This window comes from Alosa pseudoharengus, unplaced genomic scaffold (assembly GCF_046254945.1).
Source record: "Alosa pseudoharengus isolate Yale_2024_CS ecotype anadromous, Long Island Sound unplaced genomic scaffold, YU_APseudo_1.1 YU_APseudo_1.1_scf_14, whole genome shotgun sequence".
NCBI lineage: Eukaryota > Metazoa > Chordata > Actinopteri > Clupeiformes > Clupeidae > Alosa > Alosa pseudoharengus.
Window position 1 is genome coordinate 23,334,240 of NW_027468609.1, and position 25,770 is coordinate 23,360,009.

The 25,770-nt window shown below is 42.9% G+C and overlaps 1 protein-coding gene across 1 annotated transcript; it reads right to left on the reverse strand.

Annotated features, from left to right (window-relative positions):
* Window positions 1-4,243: 4,243 nt before the first annotated feature.
* On the reverse strand, window positions 4,244-25,162 carry tbx5a (T-box transcription factor 5a). The gene is made up of 9 exons (XM_076284243.1): window positions 24,879-25,162; window positions 23,563-23,735; window positions 23,046-23,140; window positions 20,508-20,627; window positions 18,877-19,024; window positions 14,688-14,840; window positions 10,014-10,105; window positions 7,867-8,096; window positions 4,244-7,023 (listed from the first exon to the last, which is right to left on the reverse strand). The coding sequence occupies exons 2-9, from the start codon at window positions 23,704-23,706 to the stop codon at window positions 6,377-6,379; spliced, it is 1,629 nt and encodes a 542-aa protein (XP_076140358.1). The 5' UTR covers window positions 23,707-23,735; window positions 24,879-25,162; the 3' UTR covers window positions 4,244-6,376.
* Window positions 25,163-25,770: the final 608 nt, after the last annotated feature.

Genomic DNA, 25,770 nt, shown 5'->3' on the forward strand with positions numbered 1-25,770 from the left:
TCTGTTTCTCACCCTCTCAACACTCCGGCGCGCCGCCTCCAAGCCTGGCCTGGGGTGCTGAAAGACTGAATGTCGGGAGCGTGGTAGGGGCGGTGGGGGTGGAGGGGGGGACTGGGGGGTGAAGGGGTGGTCAGTGGGGCGAGGCGACCGCTTGCAGCTGCCAAAGAGCCCCCGTGCCGTGGAAAGGGTTGCACGTCAGCGACGGAGAGGGGATGGGGGGCGCGGAGGGTGATGCATGTCCGCGTTGATACGTTCGATGTCTGTAATCAGACCAGAAAATGTGTTATCGGACTGAAAGGTTTGGCCATTTTCGTTGTTCTTCTTGGCTCAGTATTTCTGTATGTGCTTGTGTGTGTGTGTGTGTGTATGTGTGTGTGTGTTTGCTCAAGCTTAAAGCACTGCCTGTAGGAACATACTGTATGCCCTGAGGTCCACAGAACACACACACACACACACACACACACACACACACACACACACACTAACTCACTCTCTTTCTCACTTTCTTTGTCTCTTTATCATACAAATACATACAAACACTCACTTTCCTCCCATTTCATCTTTTCCATTCAATTATTCACACTCACTCACTCACTCACACACTCACTCACTCAGTCATTCACACACACACACACACACAAACTTATTTTTTGTGCCTGCTTAGAGTATGTTGCACTATGTGTGTGTGTCCGGTCCAGTGTGTCCAGCAATCCAGTTAGCTGGGCCTTCCCTTTTAGCCTAGTCACCCTTGCACATCAGGCCTCTGTCTAACAGTGAGGGCTTCCTCCGCTTGACCCTTGAGAGAGACAGAGAAGTGGACACACACACACACACATACACACACACACACACACACACACACACACACACACACACACAAACACACACACACACAGAGAGAGAGAGACAGACAGACCAACAGGCTCTGCCGTGTACGAGCTGTCTGGAGCAATGGCCGCTCATCTCTAATGATGCTCTCGGTCCACGGCAGTTTCTTGGCCGGGGCCACGGACTTTTCAAAGCAGCTGGGCGACTCCCCAGCGGGTTATATAGATTTGTTTTCCCCACGGACCAGACCTTTCTTTTCCTCCTTCCTCTCTTCTCCTCTCCCCCCCTGCCCCCCGTTTTTTTTTCTGAACTAGTCATCCGTCACTGGACGGGCCGAGTTCAGTACATCTTAATAAAGTAATCCCCTCACTCGTTTTTCTCGGCGCAGGAATGCTCTTGTTCTCCGACGGTTCCCTCTGTTCTCTCTGTCTGCGTTCGGGGCACCCCGGCCATGATTTGTTTTCTTTTCAGATTTAAGGTTGAGAAAGGCCGTGGCTTATCATTAGTCTGACTTGACTCTTACTTTTTTTTATCTCCTTCTCTGTTTTTCCCTCTGAACAATGGATTGTGCATTGTAACCAAAGGGCCTCAAGCCAGGATAGGCAACAACGGCGGCGTTTGCGGAGTAGCAATGTTTCTGTGCAATAGATATAACTCTTACCCCAGATTTCATTTGAAAGCCGGAGAATTATTATCTCTAGGAGAAGCGAAGGGTTGAGAGGCAACTCCTTGACTCCTTATAGTGGGCTTGATAGCAACTCTCCTACCGACAGCCAAGGCTCTGATAGATGACGATTTCATCATATTTGATTGTGCCGTTCTTAAGTTTCACTTTGGCCTCTTCTGGCGCCCACATATGCTTACCAGGGAGTGTTTGCCAAGCCAAATCCACTTACACAGCTATTCATCAGATTCCGAATGGTGAACGGCTTGAAGCGTATTGATCATGTCCCACTGAGCTCCCCCACTGAACTCCCCCATCGCCAGTTGACTGAACGAGAAACGAGCGACTGGGTTGAGCCCTTTCAAAAGTGCCTGACCTGGGGCCGGAGACACTTGTAGGCATAATCCGTCTTGGCCCACACGGACGTGTGTGTGTGTTTTCACTGGCCGGCTGCGGAGGGGATTCGTGTGTGTGTGTGTGTGTGTGTGTGCGTGTGTGTGTGTGCGTGTGCGTATGTGTGAGTGTGTGTGTGTGTGTGTGTGTGTGTGTGTGTTGCAGAAGGGATGCGTGGGGTGTGGGCATCGGACGATAAATCAGCAGCTAAGCAGCCGAGCCCAGGCCAGGAGGCTACAGGGTTAATGACTTTCCCTGGCGATTGGGTGAGGAGGGTGGGGGTTGGGGTGGACACGACGGCCTTCTCGGGGAGGACGAGATCGGCTGTGTGTAGGAGCAGGTAGTACAGAGAGCTGCCATCAGTCAGATCAAAGGGGCTCGAACGAAGAGGTGGGGAGGGGGCAGAAGGAGTATGGGGTAGGCAGGTCACTGTGTGTTTGGGTAGAATGGAGAGAGACACAGAGAAAGGGAGGGAGGGAGAGTCAGAGAGCCAGACAGACAGAGAGAGAGAGAGAGAGTGTGTGTGTGAGAGAGAGAAAGACAGAGAGAGAGAAAAGAGGCATAAGACAGAGACAAAAATGCAGACAGAGGTGCAGAATGGAAGGATGGAGAAACCGAGAGAAAGACAAGAGAGAGAGAAACAGAAAGAGGGAGTGTGTGGGCAGGAAAGAGAGAGAATGACAGAGAGAGAGAGAAGTTACAGACAGAATAAGAAACGCAGACCCACCCGTGGGAGGGCGAGGAGAGTTTTTCGACTTTCTCACTCTTGCCTAGTTTCCCCCTGTCTGTCATTTGGGCCTGTTTCCTCAGAGCATTCCCTGCATTCGTGCGCCCCGGCGCTAAAGCATATCTCATATCAACAGCAGCTCCTGTGCATCGTCAACTGATATATTACTCAGCATTTATCTGCATTTGTTTGAACGAGAGCAAGCTGCCTCACCTCCTACATGGGACAAGAAATTGAAGTTTCAATTACATCACATAAATGAGATTTGTACAAAACAAAAGTGTTAAATATCACAGATATACCAAACCTACTTCTGTCAAGAATAATAAGCTATATACTTCTTACACACTATTCTATTTATTTGAACAGTGGTCGTTCTTGATTAAGCCAGTATAGGCCATTGTGAAAAGTTAGACATTACAAAAAATAACTTTTGTACAAGTTAACTGCCTCTCCACTTAAATGAAGTTTGAAATGAAACGTCTAACGTGTAGATCTCTGAGCTGGACTCGCAGTGCACAAGCATCTTTGGATCAGTAGTACGGTTGCATTTATCATGTGGAGCCCATGTTGTCTGTTGACACCCAGTTGCTACTGCTCTGCTTTGCTGGACATGTACTAGCTATGCTACAGGCCAACAGCTAACTCCATTTTGACTCAACTGCAAAGGGTGGGTAGTCAGGCGTGGCGCTTTGGAGATTTATGAGATGGAGCCGTTCAGTGGGAGTTTGTGTGTGTGTGCATGCTCCCCAAATCTTTGTGCATTTATGTGGATGTATGTCTTTGAGTAAATATGTGTGTATGTGTGTGTGTGTGTGTGCATTTGTGTAACTATTGTGTGTGTGGGAGGGGGTGTATAAAAATGTGTGTGTGTGTGTGTGTGTGTGTATGTGGCAGGAAAGGGGGGCCAGCTGCAGGAGAGACAGCCCAGCCGACCCCTTTAATCCAGGGGGATTTTCTCTACATCAGCGAGATGATGAGGACAATTAGTTGGCGGCTGCATTGTGACCAACAGCATGGAGGAAACCCTGGCGAACGAATACTTCCTAACTGAATACTTCCCCTGGTCAGTGAATTGTTGATTGTTAGTAAAGAGAGGACAGTCTTGGATATCTCATGGGTTTAGGTAGGAGATAAGTCACTATGTATCCTTTACTATTGACTATATTGCCTTTGTTGTAGTATGGCAACAATGACAATTTTTATGGTTTAAGAATGGTGGGATTTGTAGTCTTGTAATGCCATTCCAGGTTGAAGCAGTTGAAGTCTAAAGAATGAACAGACTAACAAGACTACAAATATTTACTGCTGAACCTGGATGTGGAGCAGAGGATTTGGGTGATATTCTCTGGGGATTAAATGTGATGTGTTTGTGTCTCTCTGCCTGTCAACAGAGGATTAAAGATTGAAATATTTTCTGTTGCATTACCTGAGTTCTGTGCTGTCAGCAAAATGTTAGTCAATCATGTGCTTCTCAGCATTAAGTTCTAAGGAGGACTAGTCCTAGCCAGTCCTTTATGTGCCTTACTCTACAGAAGATTCCTTAACAAGAAACAAAAAATATAGAGTAATATGCAGGATGATGTTTTAGATTTATTGCAATTCTGTATTCTATGTACATTTGTGTTGTATTTACAGCAAAGTAAACCACTTCTTTTATCTCATATTCATTTAAACAGCCATTAGAATTAATGCTCTGATCTCTAAGTCAGCATGATTTCTCTTTGTCCGAGGAAGAAAAAAAAATATAAAATAGAAACAGAAGGAAGCCGCGAAGATACAAACCAACATAACAGGGTAGACTAACAAGTGTAGTTTCTGATAAAAAAAAAAATTAGAAAAGGCTTTATAATACAGGGGAAATAAATACTATTAACATGAAAAAAACTGGCACCACAAGCATTTTTAAAGTAACTTTAGCCAATAGATAAACCATCTATCCTACTTTATGTTTTTAATTGATTTTGCTCCTTCATAATCCTTCCTGCCAGAAGGGGGGTGGAGGGGTAATAGATGACAAATAGTGTGCGTGATGAATAAATAAAAATACCATTACCCTGTATTCTGACACAGTGAAATTGTATTCATCAATTCATCAATGCTTTGTTATATAATCTCACTGAATGAACTTGTCATAAGATTTACCCTGTGTTTAGTGTACTGGTTGCCTTTTTCAGCCTCACCTAGCCATTTCAGGTTGTACAATGGTGGAAGAAAAGGAACGGTTCTTTGGCTTACGTTCCCCACAGAAGAACCTTTTACAGTCCTATGCAGAGCCTGTAAAGGTTCAACTGGGATCCTTTGAGTGTTTGTATTAGAACCCCTCCAAGTTGTTTGGCTCGAGGTAACATTGTAAGTATCCAGATAGATCTATTGAAAAAAAAAAGAAGATTTCATCTTCTTTTCTTTCAATAGAGTTCATGAATTTTAGAATGCTTTCAATACACAATTAGTGCATAAGCCATGGGAATTTTTAGTGTGCACAGTTACATACAATGAACTTTAATATTCCCACACGTACTCGCAAGCCTTCCAAAAAATACCTCTATTGGAAACAGGACTGACAAAAACTTCAGTACAAAATGCACGGCATGTATCAATGTATCACTGACTGTAATGGCCCAGTACTGTTTGACATCATGCTTTCAGCACAACCGTAGAGGATGGGGAACGGTTCTTGAAATTGAAGGCGTAGTGAAAATACAATACAGAGATCTTCATAAGATGGCACAGCTGTACGCCAAACACAACACATCGACCTTGACTCCATTTAGAACCATACACACACCATAGAAATAAATAGTGTATATATTCCATATATGATTAACTGTCTCTGTTACTGTGAACCCTCATGGATAAAAGAAAGATAAAAACAAATTGCAACTGACTGTGTCTTAAAGGAAACTATTACTTCAGACTGATACATTAATTATAGTCGGATGGTTCCGCTCATTCTTCGTTAAAGATGAGGTGAGGTATGTCCCTGAACTGTCCTAAACTGCATAAGTGCATCGGTTTGCCCCAACCAGAAGTCTGCACTCTATAGAAACACTTTTGTTTCTTTTTTTCACACTCGGCTTGACTTTTCTGACTGGTGATTGTCTTTTTTTCTGAGTAACATTTACATAGAACATATTAGAAAACAAAAAGAAAGAAAAAAAAAAACATATTTAAGGGTGATGTCAACATAATTACTTAAAAAAAGAAATGATCCATCTAACAATCTTTTCATATTTGCAGATTACAAAGACAAAAAACAAAAGCATACCACAACACAAAGATGAAAAATAGAATATAAAAATTGCTTTAAAAAAACGGGTCTTGTGATGCAATCGTAGGCCTGTGCTTAAGTCCGTCACTTTAAAAAAATGGGGAAAAGCTTATAGCTTATCTTTTTTCTTTCCATATTATACTGTACTATACACATATACTTTACAAACTGACGTGATACTTCATCCTTCAACCCTGAAAAGAAAATCTCTGGTGGATATCTGACATGGGTGGCCAGACTGTCCGAAAAATCATCTTTAAAGATGTCTGTGCTGTGCTACTTGGCCTCTTGCCTTAAAGTCTCTAAATGTCTCGACATGATGGTCTTAAAAACTGATGTCAGAAGACCATACGAGTCTGAAGGTGAGCAACGTACTCTTCTCCACATAAACATACGAGATATAAATATATGCAATCGCCGACCCCCGACTCCTCAGTCGTTCTCCAAATCTCCTCGACCCTTTTTTTTTCCGGAATCTTCTTCTCCTGGGCAGTTAGCTTCCCTCGTTCCACTCGGGCATGATGCTGACGCTGTGCACGGCGTGGTACTGGTGTGGCGAGAGCGTGCGTGGTAGGCTGTGTGGCGGGTACAGCGGGTACTCGTTCCCCTGGAGGCCCGGGGGTGCCCCTGTGCCCGGCGACTGGAGGCCGGACACGGCGCTGCCGGGGCTGCACTGCCGCGCGGCGGCGGCGGCACTCAGAGTTTGGTGTGGGCCCATGGAGCCCTGGTACATGGGCACGTGGGCATCGCCGAGCTGTGGCGAGGCGTGCCCGGCCACGCCGCTCAGCCGCGACACCAGCGGGCCCGAGGCGAAGTGCGCCGAGAAGTGTTGGTGGTACGGCAGCCGGTCCATGGGCTGCATGCCCGCAACCGAGCAGCTGCCGTACGGTGACACGCCCGCCCACGTGTTGCAGCTGATGTCCTCCAGGCTGGGCACAGGCTCGGCTGCCTGCGTGGCACTGGCGTACATGCAAGCCTGCCGCTGGCCCGCCTCGGTCCGGTAGGGTCCGGCAGCAGCACCGGCCAGGCCCAAAGGCTGGGAGTAGGCCACCGGCCGGTAGTAATGGTCCTCCTCGCTGGAGGAGCTCTCCATGTATGCCTTCTTATAAGAGTGGTCGCCTGTGTGGCAGTCATCCTCCACTATGGAGACAGAGAGAGAGAGAGAGAGAGAGAGAGAGAGAGAGAGAGAGAGAGAGAGAGAAAGAAAGAGAGATAGAGGGAGAGACAAAGAAAGAAAGAGAGGGAGAAGTAAGGACAATTGGACAGATAAAGCAGGGAGAGTTAGTATACTGAAAACAGAAACACACAGTACCAGAAAATCACCACAGGACATTAACTACATTCCTGTAAAGTGTTCAGCTCATTAAAAAATAAACTCCTTTTTTACTCCCTGCAGTTGATTACTTTTAGAACGAGCCCTTACATTCCTTCCTGAACCCCCTCTACAGTAGACTTCTGCACTGTTAGGAGATAAGATGTGAGATGTGTAGGCTACTCCTGTTTCTCCACAGAGTGAATGCTGCAATCAGCAGCACAAACAGAGGAGGCAAAGACACACATGCTTACATGCCTACGGACATGCTATACCGATTTACTCAGTGCAGAGCAGTCCTACAGGAAAGGGATCTCAATAGTCTCAATAAGACAAGTACAAGTACAAATATGCCGATTTGTTTTGTCCTTCTTAAAAAGGGGCTATATTTCAGGTTCCTTGGTGCTGAAAGTGCTTCTAAAGATATAAAAGTACCACTTACAAACATGATGGGTTCTTCTTATTTATTTGTTTACTTGTTTGTTATATTTAATAGTTACAGCGCACATTAATGGACATCAGTATAACATACAAAATGTAAGCCCAGAGTTAGCAAGAGTGCTAATTTTACATCTGTTGTCCCTTAGGACAGGTCTTCAGAGACAAGCGAATAAACCCCCTCTCTACTCTACTTCATGGGCTCTGTCAGCAGGTGAGGAAGTGAGGCCCACCTTTTCTCTTGATGCAGTGGTAGTCCTGGCCGTGCTCATGGGGCAGCGGGTAGGAGCCTGACTGGGGCAGCAGGTCCTGTGAGGTGCTGCTGACGCCGTTCTCACAGGGGTACGCGGCGCCCAGGCCACTGGCCGTGCCCATGCCCTGCACCTCGCCGCTGAAGGGGCTCTGGCTGGTGCCCACCCGCTGGCGCACCGTGCTCCTGGGCACCACCGGGTACTCTTTACTGCTGCAAGAGAGAGAGAGGAAGAGGAGGAGGGATAAATTGAAGGGTAGCAAAAGAATTAGAGGAGAGAGAAATGAAGACACACACACACACACACAGTGAAAAGAGCGAGAGAGAGAGAGAGAGAGAGAGAAAGAGAGGGAGAGAGAGTCAAACAAAGAAAATCTCCCCCAGTTGATTCCTTTCCCAATACAGAGTTACAATTACATGGAATCTGTCATCTACAGATCTCAGCCATCCTGAAAAACAACTAACCACATGCAGCACTCTCTTACAGTCGCATCGGCCTACGACCCATTTGTTGGTCTGTGGTCGAGAGATGAGGATAGATACATGACTCTAAGTGATTCATGAACATCCCTGCACATTTTTTCCTCCTTCTTTGATTCCCACCCCCTTCCTTTGTCTTCCCCCCCCCTCCTTTTTTCTTCTTCTCCTTTCACAGAAGTGACCTGGTTTTGCAAAGAGGCCTCTGCAGACCAGAGTCCTAACTAAGTCCAGACCTCCGATGGCCACAGTCCTCCGTTAAGAGAGGGCCTGGCTTCTCTCAGAGAGAGAGGTGGTAAGGCCCTTTCGCCGGCCGAGGACACATGTTACATTACAGGTGTGCGTTTACGGTGATTTATGTATTACAGCAGCCATGTGCATCATCGCCTGGACTGAGGAATTCATTTTCCTCGTCTGAAAAATGTCAGGAGAGAATAACACAGTTGTTGTTGCTGCTGCTGCTGCCGCAGTGATTGCGGCTCTGGACGATTTCTAGATGGCAAGAGACGATGCATGGATTGTGACTGGTCAGTGGCTGAATTGTGAAATAAAAGAAGGATGGTTTCCTTTCAAAAGCAATGATATGCCTACTCTAGCTCTGTGTGAACATTCATTACAGTAGTCACTACTTTACGCAATGTAGAGACACTTCCTTCCTCTCTCTCTCTCTCTCTCTCTCTCTCTCTCTCTCTCTCGCTTGCTCGGTAGTGCAGGCAACGCCTCAGTTGGCTGAGGTGTGGGCTTCGGACCAGATTTTCTGCTTTGAAAAAGTGTTTTTCCACACGGCCGTGGATGTGCGCTGCGCCGCCGTCATCTGGACCCAATCAGAGCCCTGAGCCATGTGGTCTCCGGTGCCGGCTCGGGACTGGCCCGATCGAATCGTCGCTCGCCGCAGACAACTGTTCCGCATCTCCATCCCTTCCCATCCACTCCTGCCGGCTGAGACAGGGCCGCAGCTTTTCCCCCCGCGTGAAACAGAGGGGATGTCGCCCGATCATCGCGGCCCGTTTGAGGGTCGAGCCAGATCGACCATGAAAGCCCTCCGACACATAAAGCCTGGCCAGAACTCGACGAGCTACACTTACATCACAATGGCCTGCACCGTGCATCGCAGGAAAAGAAGGGTGCTGCCTCTTTTTTATGTCCCATAAAAAAATAAAACACCCTCAGTAATTGCTGCCTTGGCCCTTCTAATGACCATTCCTAGCCACATGTGCACTGATTAGCCCAGCTCAATAGACGCTGTGAGTATCCGAGAGCCTTTCAGACTTGTAAAGGACTCCAGTCACCAATGGCTTATCTGGTGACCAATCCTTCTCCTTGTGAGATGTCTTTCACACGGCCTAGGAAGGGCCAATGAGCCTAGCAGACTTGGAAGGCCAGAACAAGACGACCCTCAAGAGGGTCTATTTCCGGTGAACGGAAAAGGAAGACGGGGAAAAAACGGCACTTTATTGACTTTTCCTTGCTCTTACCACAACACATGACATGTCCTTGTGTGTTTCTAAGGAAGTTTTAGGTGTGGGGGGGTGTTAGGTGCATTCAGATACATTTAATGACAACATTTTCAGGTGGCACCAAGTTTTAACAAAGGCCTGTTGTGTGCCCCTAGGTGAGGAGAAAGTGCTTACATTGGGCCTCTCGATTACTTACCTTTGCATGCGTGACATCCGGTGAAGTTCCATGTCATCACTCCCCCGGAAGCCTTTCGCAAATGGGTTGTTCTCAATCTTTAGCTGAGTTATCTAAAAACAAAAAAGCATGGGAGTATTTGAGTAATTAGGTATCTTATATGCAGTATGTATCTTATATGCAGTATATTCCTCATTCTGCTGGTAGGGATCATACAGGATTTTTCTTTTAAATGACAGAAGGGCTGGGTTTTACTAAAGGTCCAAAGAGCACAGTTTCTCTTATCATTTATCTCATGGCATGTAGCCTATCAATTTACATCTGTAATTGAAATTCCTGTGAACTCTATAAAGACCATCAACAGAAAGCAGGTTAATATGCATAGAAAGTCTAAATTTAATGAAAAAAAACATTCCTGTACTTTTTCAATTTTAAGAAAATAGAATGCAGCATAGTTCTCCCACATCTGCACTTACAACCAGAAATCATCATCCAAATTTCCAAAGTCTAAATTTGGAAAATTGTATTGGTGGTTTCAGACCTAAAAGTGAAACCAACACATGAATAAGTTTGGCTTTATTTAATTAAAGAGTGGAGTGAAAAAAGATTGACAGATTAAAAATAAGTGACATCTAAGCTTTATCCCGCCATTTAAAACGTGTCTTAAGTCGGACACATTCCACTTGTTCATTAAACTATGAATACTAAATTTAGATTATCTAATAGTTGTGTTATTTTTCGCAAAAGATACAGTACAGCTGTTTTCATTCGGAAAGCAATCATCTGTATGAACATATTAAAAGTAGTCCATAGAGCCCAGTTCGCATGATCCTATCCAAATGTAGCTCAGCGTGGCTCGACATCATACAAATATGTGACGGTGCTGGAATTTAATGGGTATACTTAAATTAAAGGATTACAACAGTATATCATAAAATGCATTTTGAATCCCTAACAGTCGACAAAAATACTATCCGATGAAAACAGACAGTTGAGAGCTGACGACAAGTAGGCTACAAATTTACTTTTTTAATCAACCCCTATGCTGTAATCATAATAATGACGCACAAAACTAAATAAAGCACCAGGCTGAGCGAATCAAAAACAAACATTAATCCTAAACCAGGTTAAATATACTCTGTGATGAATAATGAACTAAACTTAATATAAAACTGGGATTACACGTATTTTCCATGAAAACACATATCATCCCGCGGCTATAGGTTCTCCATGACGAATGGTTATGAATTTGTTGTATTTTCGCCTGTGGGACCGAACGAACCTGGGTCTCCTGTAAAGGAGGTTACGCAGTATTACGCAGAGTTACAGTCAGTGCGAGGATATCCCCTCTTCAGCCACGCTTTACTTGGCAGGTAATTAGTTGGCTTGCGTGGTGTGTTTCCCAACACGACGTCAACTTGCGCTCTGGCTCTCACTTTCACCCAAACCTTGTAAAATATCTCATTGTTGAGACACACGCAGCCCTCACAGCTCTCGTAAACGCACGGCACGTTTGGCACAGATTAAGCCTGCCCCGTGTCTTTTAGTTTATACATCCAAGTCTGTTTTACCTATGTAATTTACGTAACAAATATTTACAGACTACTGAAGAGGAGTAACCAGTAGATGGTACGCGCATCATTTCAATGACAAAAAGCTGGTGGGATTGCTTAAAGGGAGACAAAAAAACATAGGCTACCTCCTCTCCAAAAAATATCTACCTGTCTTGGCTTCTTAAACAGGCAAAATTAATCGTTGATATTAGGCTCCATTGTATCCTTTAGCCAAAACAGATCATGGGAAATGCAAGATAGAATCATTGTATGTTTGTGTCTTAGTTTTACAAATATAGTAGGCAAACGTTACATTAAAAATGCAAAATAATCAACACTGGTGAGTAGTTAAAACAATAATATAATATTATTATTAGAACTGACGGCACTGACAGACCTTTCGGGGATAACGTGTTCTAGTCCTTCTAACGTAATTTCAGATAGCCTACCTGTTTCTGTCCTTACTGTATATAGCCTACTGGTTGAAGCGGAACAATACTGTAACCACATACAATTTGATATTTTGCAGAATATGGGCGATTTAATAATTGATTAATTCTCTCAGGGGTCAACTGCTATTCGGGCATCAATAATTTATATGGGGCAAAAATCAGATAATCATAAAAAGTGGGCCAATAGGCTAGCTTACATGCATGTGTAAACAAGCTTATTTTTGTAAACTTTATTTAATAGTTAGTTTTCAGGATAAAACACAACTACACGTGAAAACAACAATTATGCGATATTTCAACTATGCAGGCTCCATAATTAATGGCTCTTTCTGACTGGCATCCTGTTCAGAGCAACACGGAATGTTGATTGGCTGAGGAGACATTACCGGTATTCGCCCCACTCCCAGCCCTCCACTGCCCCACATTAAAACTTGACACCGACATAGTTAAAGCACGGATGTGAAACAGACATAGGCTATGCACTAGCTATGCATAGCCGTCTAAAGAAATTACTGTGCAAAATAATTTAAAGGGATATTTTGAGGGGTTTACAATAAGAACAGGATTTTTTCACAACGAGTGCTGTCAAAACGTCACACTGCAGCAGATACGACGAAACAAGTATAAACATGGGACAGGTGAACAGGTGAAACGTGCGCATATTCTCTTAAACTTTTAAATAAGAAAAATAATTTTTGCACTTGCAAGCATATCCCTATGTGACATGCGCTAATTCAACATTCAATAATGTAATGATACAACATACAGACACACGTAGCTTACTCAAACTCAAATGTCAAAGTTGTATTCAAAAGTTTGTCATAGTTTGGGTTCAGATAATTTAATGAAAATAAAAACAGTTTCGTTACACCACCAAAGTTAGGCATTCAACCATAGGCCTATAAGCCTTCGATATGTCAAGCCTCGAAATGCACCATCACATCCGCTGGAACCCTAAGCACAATAGTTGCGAATGTAAGATAGCCTTCTTGATAAGAAGATAACTTGTAAAACCACCGCAGGTTAACCCTCCACCTTGTTGTCACATAGGCCCATCAAAAAATAGCTGCCTTTAAGCTTTCTTGTTACAGCTCGTTCACATGTCCATCTTGCATGGTATCTCTATAAATGCCTAATTTTCTCCAAAAAAAACTGCAGGAAATAGGCTAAAGCAAAACTTAAAAAACGTATCCTGGGTATCCTGCGCTTTTCATGTTGACTTCCAAATTTTAATAGTTACTGTTATAGGCTATACTGTTGTGTTTCTCAGACTTATACCAGAGTGACGCATAAAGCCTACTAATTTGGTAACTTAAAAATGATTTGAATAGCAGACTGGGCTGATTCTTGTTGATGTTCTTTCTGATCATGACCTTCGCTCCAGCCTGCCCGCCATTTCCCTTTTAGGCATGCTCAAATCTATAGAATCGAGATCCAATCGATTCCAGAAACACAGTTTCAACATCCTAAGATATAGATCTAGAAGGTTTGTGTTACTCTGACAGTTTGGTAAACACGCATAGAAAAATGAAAAACTTTATCAACCTTTTCATTTTTCGTTACACTATTGGAAAACACTAACTTTGCTTATTTCAATAACTACATTCTCTTCACTGTACAAATCCATATGGACGCACCTTGTCCGACAGATTGCGACTGAAAGTAAAATATAAAAGCATTTTCATAATACATAGAAATATAAAAACAAACCTAATTATATTTTCTTTTTCAATTATTTGATTTTCACCAACATTTGGAATAACTCTGTACTCATGTGTAACTTCAACCAATGCAACTTCAAATAACTTCACAGATAGGCCTACATGATTCTAAAGTCCTTTCCTCGCAAACAACGAAATTAAATAGTCTTCACAGAACATTTGCATTTTATGTGTTATACAATGACACTCCAAACATTAAAATAGACCTACTTATTTTCCTGTGGTGACAGAGCAACAGAAAATCTGTGATTGTTTGTAAATTGCATGCATGGTATGAGCAGTCTATGTTTACTAACCTAAAACTATTCTGAGTAAACGCCTGACAACTTTTTGCAGTTGCCCCTGTAACAACATCAACACACAGACACACACACTTGTTTCCTTATATTATTATTATTAATTATTCATCCTATTGTGCTAAGCTATACTTGAAGCTGCTTATGCTGAAAGAAAATAAAAACGGGAGGTATTGACTGAAATGTCTGAAAAGTCCCTTGAGATCCAGGTCTCTGCTTGGCTATTGGGCATGTGGTTTCTTTGGCCCATGGGCGTTGACATGTTTCAGTGCGCAGAGTAGGCCTACTATCAGTGATTTTCATGTCTTGAGATCGGTGTTCTGCTACATGGACATAGGCTATTGCTATACTCTACTCGAGGCAACTGGACCCATTTACCTGGTTTCATTATTGAAAACTAGTCCAATCTCGTTTAGCATAAAACAGTTTTTAAACAACTAATTCTCTCATACGTATTGTTTCACATACAAGGCTGAATTATCTGGTTTCTAATTTAAATGAGGAAAATAATGAAAAATAAATATTCTGAATTAGTAGCATCAGTGCTCGGACACGAATGAGTGTTTACACCTTTAGGCTACTATGGCATAAACAATTGTGCATTTTAATAGGCATACATGCTATTACGTTTGACATAAACAAATTGATAAAGACAGTCTTTCAGCTGACTTACCTTATGATTTTGGTAGGATGTGACCGCAATGAAGGCCGTTTCTGGGAACACATGAGTGCAGAACGCAGTGTTTTTGGATCCGAATCCATTATTCTCATCCGCTTTCACGATGTGGATCCTCGGCTGATATTTGTGCATAGAATTCAGAATAATCTGCAAGGCATAATATAAATCGGTTAGCTAAAAAATACTTTATTTAGCTTGAAATGCTGCTCTAAAAGCATGACAAGGTGACACTGAATAGTTTATAACAGATTGCTTAGGTGAAGTCAACTGAAGCAACAATAGTTCTGTCCTAGTCAGGTGACACGGTTAAAGTGGGCTAATTGGAGTCCTGATATCAATGACATATTGTGAGTTGAGCGTAACATAAACATCGAGGAAACAATATGCCACATGCCAAATTCTTCTCAGATGACCGTGGTTGAAGTGGAACACAACGTCCATGTACAACATCCTCGGTCACACTGCCTCTCTGCCCATCATTAAACAATCTGCCAGGGGAGAGAGATCAGCCTAAACAAATCATGCACAGTTCCCAGTGGCTGGTCTATTCTCTTTTTTCCATTTCCCGCAGCCATGTTCGAACACCTTTCTCTTCTCCGGCTTCTCCTCCTGACCTCCGATGACCCGCTTTTGTACTAAGTCCGCGGAGCTCTCGCTGTATTTACCGGCTCGTCTGGCGACACAAAGACGCAGTCCACTCAGTTGAACTTGGGCCTATGCGCCCCTTTCGCGAGGCCTCTCTCATCCGCGGGCCTTAGTGTAATTGTTCTGACGTACTTGGGAGTCATGGGCATTAGCCATGAGCAATCTGATGGTTTTTAATTTCATTAAGTCCACTTTAGCATGAGATGACAAAACGTTTCCCCCCCCCCGCGGGGTCTCAAGTCCGGGGGCATTTGTGTTTCTGTAGGTCGGTCCAATTTAGCTGCCTACACATAGGCTTCTACATACAGATTTTGGTGAAAATATTGCGAATTTTATAAATATGATAAATACTGAATTTGACCTCCTGAGTCCTGAATATGTCAGACACTGGTAGAGGACTTATACATAATATGGTGGTGGCCTACACATTTTTTCCAGACATTTTTCATTTGACCACTCCTAACCACAGAGGACAAGAGACAAGAGATAAATAATAAATCACCATGAAAGCAAATGAGTCTTGCCCCTTCTTATGCTATATGACATAACCACTGTAGTAAGATTGTAGCTTGTCTGTCCACCTTAATATACTCACTGTGGGCAGTGCAGGCACAGATAGCCTACATTTAGCGTACAGTGGGCCTACTCTCTCTGTGGGTCAGTGTGTCTGGCTAGTATCTCAAACACTCTAAATACTCTAATCCTCTTTACTGTAAGCAAGCAGGAAATTAAGCATTCTTTTATTTCATTTTTCACTGGGTCGAAAAACTCAAACGTGAGGGGGTCTTCAGCCATCACAGTAATTCGTCAATCCTCACTGTTCCTATTGTAGCGTTTTCGAGGTGAGGTGTATTTAAAGTTACATGTTTGGAAACAGGAGGGCAGCAGCGCAGAGACATGGGCTGGACTATCCACAAAAACATTGCTTTTGCGTTGCCTTTCCTTTCGCATTGCCTTTCCTTTTGTCTCCTATCCAGACCTTGGGCCTGGCCATGTCAGTGAACACAGACGGCGACGAATGCTGAGTGATCGACCCCCCCCCCCCCACCCCCCTTTCTGCACCATCTTGTCTCTCACTCCATCAGAAGGTTCTGGAATCTACCCTTATGGCCCGGCTGGGACGATGGAGATGGGACAGTGTTTCCCAGCATGCTCCAGCAGTTGATGGTGGTGGATTTTTTTGGGCGGTTGGGGCGTGGGGGGCTTGTAGTGGTTGCTGTTGGTGGTGGGAGGGACCACCCAGTCAGTCAGTCAGCAGTACTGGTCTGCTCCTTGCTTACCCTGTTGGTCTGTATCTGCAGCTACACCCTCCCCCCCCACCCCCCTCCTCCACACACACACACACACACACACACACACACACACACACACACACACACACCACCCAGCAACGCCCCCACCCAACCAAAACCCCTAGACTGGCTATGATAGTTCTTGATGATAGTGAAGGATGACCTAGGGGTCTCGTGTGGTCGCCCTCCCACTTTCATGTTCCGACATCACAGGGGCTCTGAAGCCCCACAGATTAACAAGCTTTGTATACCCCTCCACTATTGCTCATCTCCTTCTGTCATTAAAGCGTAAACAGTTTGAAGCACAGTTATTCCAAAGCTTGCCTCACGCGCAGCCAAAATTTTTAGACATTTCGGCTGAGGCTGGGAAAAAATGCGTAAGCCTATTGAAGGGGTGACTGATGTAGAGGCCACGATCAAAGAGATACTCTTTGGCCTTGTGCGAGACTGGAGTCAATATCAAAACACTTTAATGGGAATAAAATGATCCACCAGGGCCCTCCTCAATGCCATTTATCTTTACAGCTCTCCCTGTGAGTGCAGGATGTGCAATTTTAAAAACACTGTGGCCTTTTTCTTCAGGCTCAATTTCTCTCTCTCTGCCTTATGTGTGTGTGTGCGTGTGTGTGTGTGTGTGTGTGTGTGTGTGTGTGCATGTGTGTGTGTGTGTGTGTCTCATTAATTAAAATGGATTTCTAATAGGGCAGGCTTGTTTTATGTTTGCCTAACTGGATCCAGTCTACGAGGCTGTCGTGCCTCTGCTTCATCTCCGAAGAAACTAGTAATTATAAATAGCCATGAAAATTATTCCAACCACCTGGAACAACAAGTCGACAGATTGTTATTTTGGTTGGGGAACCGGTATTTCATTTAGGGATCCCATGGTACACTTGAAGAAAAAGGGGGGTTAGAAGGGGCTGGTTGGTGGGGAGTGTGTGTGTGTGTGTGGGGGGGGGGGGTGGTAGTTTGAGGTGGTAGTGGGGGGGTGGGTGTATTGAAAGGGGGGGGGCGTTGTAAGTCAAGAACCACTGCAACCAATCAAAACTGCACTTGGGCCAAAAATTTACAACACCGCTCACATTCCAGGCTGGCTCCAGTTTCGCCCTACCAGCTGGGGTTTGGCAGGACAACAAGCACCATTGGGCCGAGCACGACCAAACACTGGGCCAATGGCGCTTTGTGATCAGCACTTAGCAGTGGCACAACACAGCACTGAACTGGACTGGACTACACTGGACTGGACTATACGGGCTGGGAGGTCATACTTAGGAAATCCAAGGCAGACAAAAGCAAAAAACTCTAAGGATTGAGCAAGGCCAGACAGAGTGAGGATCAATCAGCTCGCTGGTTAAGAGCAGCCTCGTTGTGGTCAGGGCTCTCTGTCAGTTTGGGCTTTATAGCTCGGCATGCAAATCAACCGGCTTGTAAGTAATAGTACCATAACAAAAAACAGAGAAAGACACTGTTGCTCAATGTGTCATTATGGAGTTGTTTCTAGACTGGAAGTTGCTAATGCTGTGGGTCTTGGGTGAGAGAGGGGGTAGCAACTAGGAGAAGATGCTTCTCTGGTTCTGACTTATAACACATTTATAAACAGCATTATTTTGAAGTATGGCACAGCACTTCCTAGTACCTTTCCCATTGCCTATCTCTGATGATTTCTTACATATTATGAATGATAAAAATAATTCACATCTTGACACATCCAAAAATAGGCTCAAACCAGCAACACCTTTAGGCTCACCGGCTGATAGGGGGTGATGTTTCACCAAACAATATATTATTTCAAATTCTAAAACACACTTTCACCTTTTAAAACAACTAGATATTTAAACAGAATAAAAGTTCACCACTCTACACACATCTTTTTAATTGCATCTCGGGATCAGACGATTCGGCTACCAGCTGATGCTTGTGCAGACCAAGACCTCTATGTCTATCTCAAATCACTAGAAAGAGAATAATATAAATTATTCGGAAATCAGGAATTTGACCTATTCTCCTGATTAGATGATCACAAAATACACACCATTTCCAATGCCAATTACCCAGACATACAACATGGGTTTCCTAAAAATATATACAGGTATACCCACCCTCCTAACTAAAAGGCCCAACCGATTAGCTAAGGAGAATATGGCACTTTTCTCGCCCCACACCTCTACGTCGTTGCATATGTACTTAAAAATACACAATCTTGGAGGCAAAATATTGGACAAGATAATCCAAAACAACCATATACTTACGTGTCCGAAGGGATCGAGGTGGTTGTTAGTCAGCTTAAGCTTTTGAAAAGAGACAAGCTGCCTCATCCAATGCGCTCCTGTGGCAGGGGAGTCCGGGTGGACGTAGAGCCTCCCGGGCATCGCCGGCTCTGCTTTCCCTGTGACGGACCTAAACCGCAGTAGAAAAATCCCAACATTTTAACTCACACCTCGGTGACCCGGCCCTGCAGAAAACTCCCTACGTTCAACTAAAGTTCACCGTTAATATTCAAGCAACCCTACAAACATCGGCAATAAGGTAGGTTAGCCTACTATCCGTCCACTGACAAACACTATTTAAAGCAATCAGATATTAAATGATGATGCATGTCAGTGCGCGTTTATATGATGTCTTACAGTGCAATTTCACAAAAAGAGAATTCATACATTATTCTTAATTTGAGAAAAGAGTTTATTCTACACTGAGGCCTATTAGGCCTACTTTGATTTTTTCTTCAATCACGATAGCCTTAGGCTAATATGAATATACACAGGTAACTTGGTAAGCCTAACCCGAAATCTCGTCAATGGCCCCAAGTCTACAGTGACCGAGATTTGGCCCGCTCATCTGAACAACAAATGCCCAGAAGGCAAAGAAAAAAAATGAAAGCAGCAATAACAAGCTTGTACGATTAGCTGCTTTGCAAGGTTCATCGGTGGAACTGAAAAGTCGCTTTGTTATGTAAACTAACAGTGTTTGATCATAAGGGTGATTAGTTCCAGGCCCTGAACGGGATAGGTAATTATCAATTATTGGCTGGGGCATCATCACTATACACACGTCTATTCAAAGCCACTGACCCAAACCGTTGCAATGGGACAAGGTTAGAAAATACGGCCATTACCCTAAACCAGCATAGAATTTTCATAGCTGCGAGCACTGTGCAAAACTTGTACAGAGAAGTGCTAAGAGGTCTTCGTTCCTGCACTGCTGGCCATTTTCATCCGACAAAAAAATGACATTCGCCTTTATTTAGTTTTGACTATACTTGCCAAGAAATCCCCACTCCGCAACTTACACCACCCCTCCCCCATCCACACACACACACACACGCTGTAAACTGCATTTCTGCTTAGCTTGTCAGAGAAGAACTTTTATTTACAGGAGAATATTTTAATAGGCATTTAGAATTTATTTTCTGTGACAGAGGCGCCAAAGTCTACTTAACGGAGTCCAAAATACTTTATAAATAAATGGGAGCATTGCCTGTAGGCCTATATTGACCTACTTAAAGTCGCAATCTGCCTAGGGCAGTAAAACCTAAGCAATGTTTGCATTTTGAAACCTTTTGTAGCAATTGATGCAATTTGAATCTCAATATGTTCGTTGCTAAACGATGCTCCCTGTACTTTTTGAAAACTTTGTCTATGCGGCATAAACAATATGCCAAGTATTTTAACTGACAGTAAGCTTAAGCTGAAAACTATATATTAGACATAGTTGCACTAGATAAGCCACTGGAACCAAATTATATTTCCCCCCTGAGTAACAAATATACTTTTACCATTAAAAGAAATCTGGAGCATTTTATATCACTTTGAATACAAACTAAGAGTTCTTGAAATGGTGCCTAAATGTCACCACTGGAGCAGCTATTGTGTCATATACGAACCATTTATTGTCGGCGAATTTATAGCGGTGGTCATCTGCAGGCACGACATCCATCAGAAGTATATATTTCGTTTTGGGGTTCAGTCCAGTCACCTTCACTTTGAAGCTGGGGAACATTCGCCTATAAATAAAAGAAAACAGCATCATTGAATTGCAAGTTTTGTGATGCAAGATTGTCCAGAAGCCAACATAAATACAAAAAGAAAATACTTGATTAAGATTGACTTCACTGTTGTACAATAGGGCCTACCTTATGTACAGTTAGGTGTTTGAATAATAGAACATATAATTATGTTTTAAAAGGTCAACGTCACTTTCTCCCATACTTGACCTTTCAATAATTTTAAATATGCTTTTGAATTCCATTAGGCCTAGAATCATACAGCCACGCTTATTGACCATGGTAACTGTAGGTTGCCAACCTGTTGCTAAAACGGATATGAATAGCCAATAATCCCAACTAATTCTCAACCAAATAAAATATGTCTCTGCATGGGCATTTACATTTTCATTTATTTCGATTACTTAGGCTGTATTTTTTTCAATTAGAATCTAGTGCAAAATGTAGGCCTATATGAACTTAATTTAACGGTTTGGCCTACAACATGAAAACTGTCTCCTCTCTCTGACAAATTTATAAAATCAACTATGTACGAATAGAAAATAACAATATAATTCGAATATTGTCAGCTAATCCTGAGCTGCGTTTATATAAACCTAGGCTAAGAGTTTTCTTACTGGAAAAGTTTATCATCATAGGCTACAACTTGGAACTTCCCACCCTTCCTTATGTACAAATGGCTACTTGCAATTAACACATGAAAATATAGTCTTCGTCTGAACATTTAGGAACTGTCATCAACATACAAGCACATGAATCAACAATCTACTACAAACCAAAATAGCCTAAATAAATACATAAATATATAAATCTGAATTAGGTCGAAGAAAGAGGAATGCATGGTCAAAGGCATTAACTAAGGATGAAGGACGACTACTGAGGCCCAAACGCTGGGGACGCCAGCAGAGAGACTGAAGGCTTTGGGTAGAGAGGAATGGTTAACATGCCTCAAGTTAAATGGAGTAAATTTAACCAAATTCAAAGGTTGCTTTATGTATTAGTTTGAGAAGAGCATACATATCACCATTGCCTACTGAAAGACAGCTCTGGCTGGCTATATCGGCGACACAGCCCTGGGCCTAATGAATAATAAATACCTGAGACCCGCAAGACAATTTGTTAACATGAGCACGGACCACCATACTAGACTACGGACACATTTGTCGTCTAAAAGACCTAAAGGCACACACAGTGATATTAGGTCAACACTGGGAGCATGCAAGTATATATATAGTATTTTTTTGTATTCCAAAGCTCACTTGGAGTAAAACTGAAACTGTTGTCAAGGACAAGGCTGTCTCTAAAATAATATAGACATAATTTTAGTTAAACGAAGAAAATACATCCAGCAATTTCAACTGCTGAAATTAAATAGCTTTAGCTTTAGATACACATCATAAAATGTAATCTTTGTTTAACGCCAAGACTAGATCACACATAGGTATATTCAAGGAGTGTTTGCCACTACACCGAAACACGAAAACATTCTGTGCATCCGCATCTTTGAATTCAGACCACAACAAAGCAATACCAACCTACGATGAAGTGAAAAGGGATGAAAAGGGATGTTCAAAATGTCTATGCCTGTGTGTGCTACAGGAGGCTTGCACGAAGCTGAATCAACCAGTAACCGCAGCCTACAATCTCAGAACATTTACATGAACCTGTCTTTTCAACAGAACAAGGACTAATTCACCGTCAACAAAATTGCCCTGTGCAGACACCATTTTTAACAGACTATAATCCTGACTGAGGCAGGTGGCATTGAATGGCTTCGCTCACGCCTTGGCCTACCACGCCATATTGTTCCTGTAACTGTAATTGTCTCCTTCATAGGCGAGAACGGTACTTTGTGTCGTCTTTCGTCAACCAAGACCGAGATCGCCAGTGCAAACACAAGGCATTAAGTAAATGGCATTCATAAGTTTCACACTGAGACCGTCAGACTTAATTTATTTGACAGCAAAACTGTCCTGAGACTTCCAGCATTCTTAACAGTCATATTCATATACAAAATTGTGAAGGGAACAATGCCAACTGCCCTACATCATTAGAGATACCCTACCTCCCATATCACTGTAACAAATTCCATAAATCTTGCCATCATCAGAATTTCTAAAAAAATACTTAGTAGGCTAAACCATCTCGGCTATGCTTTACGTGAAATAAAAACAATACAGAATACTGAAGGAAGTCTGCACTTTGTGTGCTTCATATAACTACTAGACAGAACCTATGTTGTTTTGAGGCCTGCCCACTTTGGAATGGTGACCAAACAGCCAACGTGTCATTCCATGGCAGAAAAGGCTATGCTATTTTAATTTCACCTGACTGTCAATGGAGAAAACAAGCATGCATGCCAGTGCAAAATAGCAACACTGGTGCAATTTGCCCTCTTAATGAAAATGTGTATCTTACCTGCCAGCTTTGGTGATTATCATTTCTGTGCCCACTTCGTGAAATTTCATCCACAGCTCCCTTTCATGCAAATATACCTTAATTCCTTCCATTCCCTTAAACATACAAAAAAACAGAAGGCATAAATACCTAGAATACAGAATGCGCCTTCTGCACGGATAAAAACCAAAACACACAGCTTGATATACAAAGCACATCTTTTTGCCATGCTGCCTTAGGCCTACTGACATTTTTATATATTTTTTACAGCCGATTCAATACACGTATATGTAATACATTTTCTAATATTAAACTGTTTTTTTTATTGTGAATAGACAGTACACTTACTAGCGAACGTCAAAGAACCTATTTTGACCTTCGCTATAGTAAGTTGCAACAGTTACAATATATTTATGCAGTGTTTAGCCAACAACAACCTAAAGAGAAGACAGTCTATATAGGCAACATCAGTTCGTCTATATTCATAATTTGATTACAGCAATAGGCTCAGGCCCTTGAGAGATGGGAAAGGCCTAACCTGTTGAATATAAGTTGTCTGCGATGACGGCGATTTGCTTGAAGTTCCATTTTGTTTCTCCGGTTTACTTTCAGTGTGTAAATCCTTCGAATCCGTTTCACTTGGCGAATTTTGGAGACCAAACGTTTCCTCGTTGTCCGCCATGTCGGGAGGCCTCGTAAGCAGGGATCCAACTGTCAGATCGAGGAGAGGCGTGAACTGCAAGCTTGCCGTTTGCTATACAATTAAACATTAAGGTGGCTATAGGCAGAGGTGGAAAACCATATAGTCCAAACCAAATGTCTTTACTTAGCAAAGGTTATGGTCAAAAAATAAATAAAAATACGTTCTACCAACAGAACACCACTCTTGGGATGGCTATTGCCCTGCAGCTATGTAATCATAGTCTGACCATATGAGGTGATACAAATTTACCATGCATCTGAAATTTAAACTAACTGCAGAGTATGTTAATAACTCGTCACAGAGACGCAAAAACGAATGATAACCTACACAAAAGCGCGCGCGTACATATACGCACACACACACACACACACACACGCGCGCGCGCGTGTAATGACAGAGGCCTCCAAGCACTCAACATATAATGTCCATTTACTGCGAGGTTATATTTTGACATAATCCATGTAGGCCTACAAACAGATATTTTGCCGTTTTGTTTTTCAGAACAAAAGTCTGGAATAGGCCGTTTCTGTGTCAGAAGGTACTATCAATGTTTTAACACAGCACTGATATTATCAATGGATGTTTATGTTTTGAGGTTATTCTAGCTGAATTCTTTGTGATACTATATGTCAATTGTTGTAGCCTTTTTAATAAACTTAAGATACTAACCTATTCCAACAAACTTACAAAAGGCATGTTCGTATTTCACTTTTCCACAGAATAGATGCACAGAATGCTTGAAAAGTAAACTGTTATAGTTGATACTAGCTAAGGTCCACACATGCAATCAGCCAAAACAAACAAATCGTATTATAAGGCCGATACTATTGCCTTCGAGATCAACCGTTTCAAGCCTTTTCACAACAAGCGGGGCACAAGACAAATCACTTTGACTATTTTCGACCTCGAATTTAGTAGGCTATTGTAAGTATAGGCTAATATTTTGAATGCCCTATTTCACTGACAGGGAGCTCAACGATCAACTGATAATAATGAACTCTTTTTAAAAATATATATTTAACGTCACTGGCTGACAAAGACGTTCTTTGACGAAATGTCTCGATGGCCGCAAGGGACTGGAATAACAATGACCATAAGTGGACCAATAATTGCACAGACGTGAGAGAACATGGACAGCAGACAACGTTTACCTTGTATTCTGCTGCGAGACTTGCAGAGCGGCGAATCCGTTAGCTACCAAACCGATATCTTCCCACTTCAAAAGGTGCAATGTGTTTATGAAGTTTCCCTTTATTAGAACAAATCCAAGCGTGTAGCTCGCAGAATGCTATCCAGTAAACCCATTAGGTTTCGTCCTCTCAATGCCAGCCGAAAATGTCCCTTTGCCAAAGGACCAGGGACTGCAAAGATTTGATGAGCGAATGATTAAAAGGATCGCAGCGGGTAAATAGCAGTAACTACTATTACGACAAGATGTAGGCCTATTATTTTAACCTTGTGGACCGTTTTCCAAAAAGCCTGCCCTGGTGATCGCGCATACCATTGTAGTAGTCCTCTACAAGAGCAGGTCTGTCACCGCCTTCCTCTCTCTCTCCCTCCCTCTCTCTCCCAGAGCTCGCTCTCTACTGGCCCAATCCTGCTGCTCTCCAAAGCGGAAACGCGGAGGCAAACGACGTAGTCGGGGTTACTCGCAGTGTCTGAAGCCAGTGCTGAAACAGTATTGGTCAATCCTCAGTTTAGCTTGTGCTCACGTCCCCACCCCCATTCCCTTGCCCCCCGCGTTCCTCCAAATCTTTTTGACATGACCAACGAAGATATTTTCCATATGAATGATTTTATTATGAAAAAAGGAATAACTGCATATCTACACAGTCATTCTTGTCCAGATTTGTAACCATTAATTATGTAAGGAATGCACAAAAGTGTCCCAATATATGTTGGTAAGCATAATTAATCTGCTGTTCTTTGCAATTCTTGAAGGAGCCCAACATATACTATTAGGATACCTACGCAGAATATATCGGTCGTTTTAACTCACGCACACCTGTTTGTTAGGCACTAAACCTAACAAATTATGGAGGA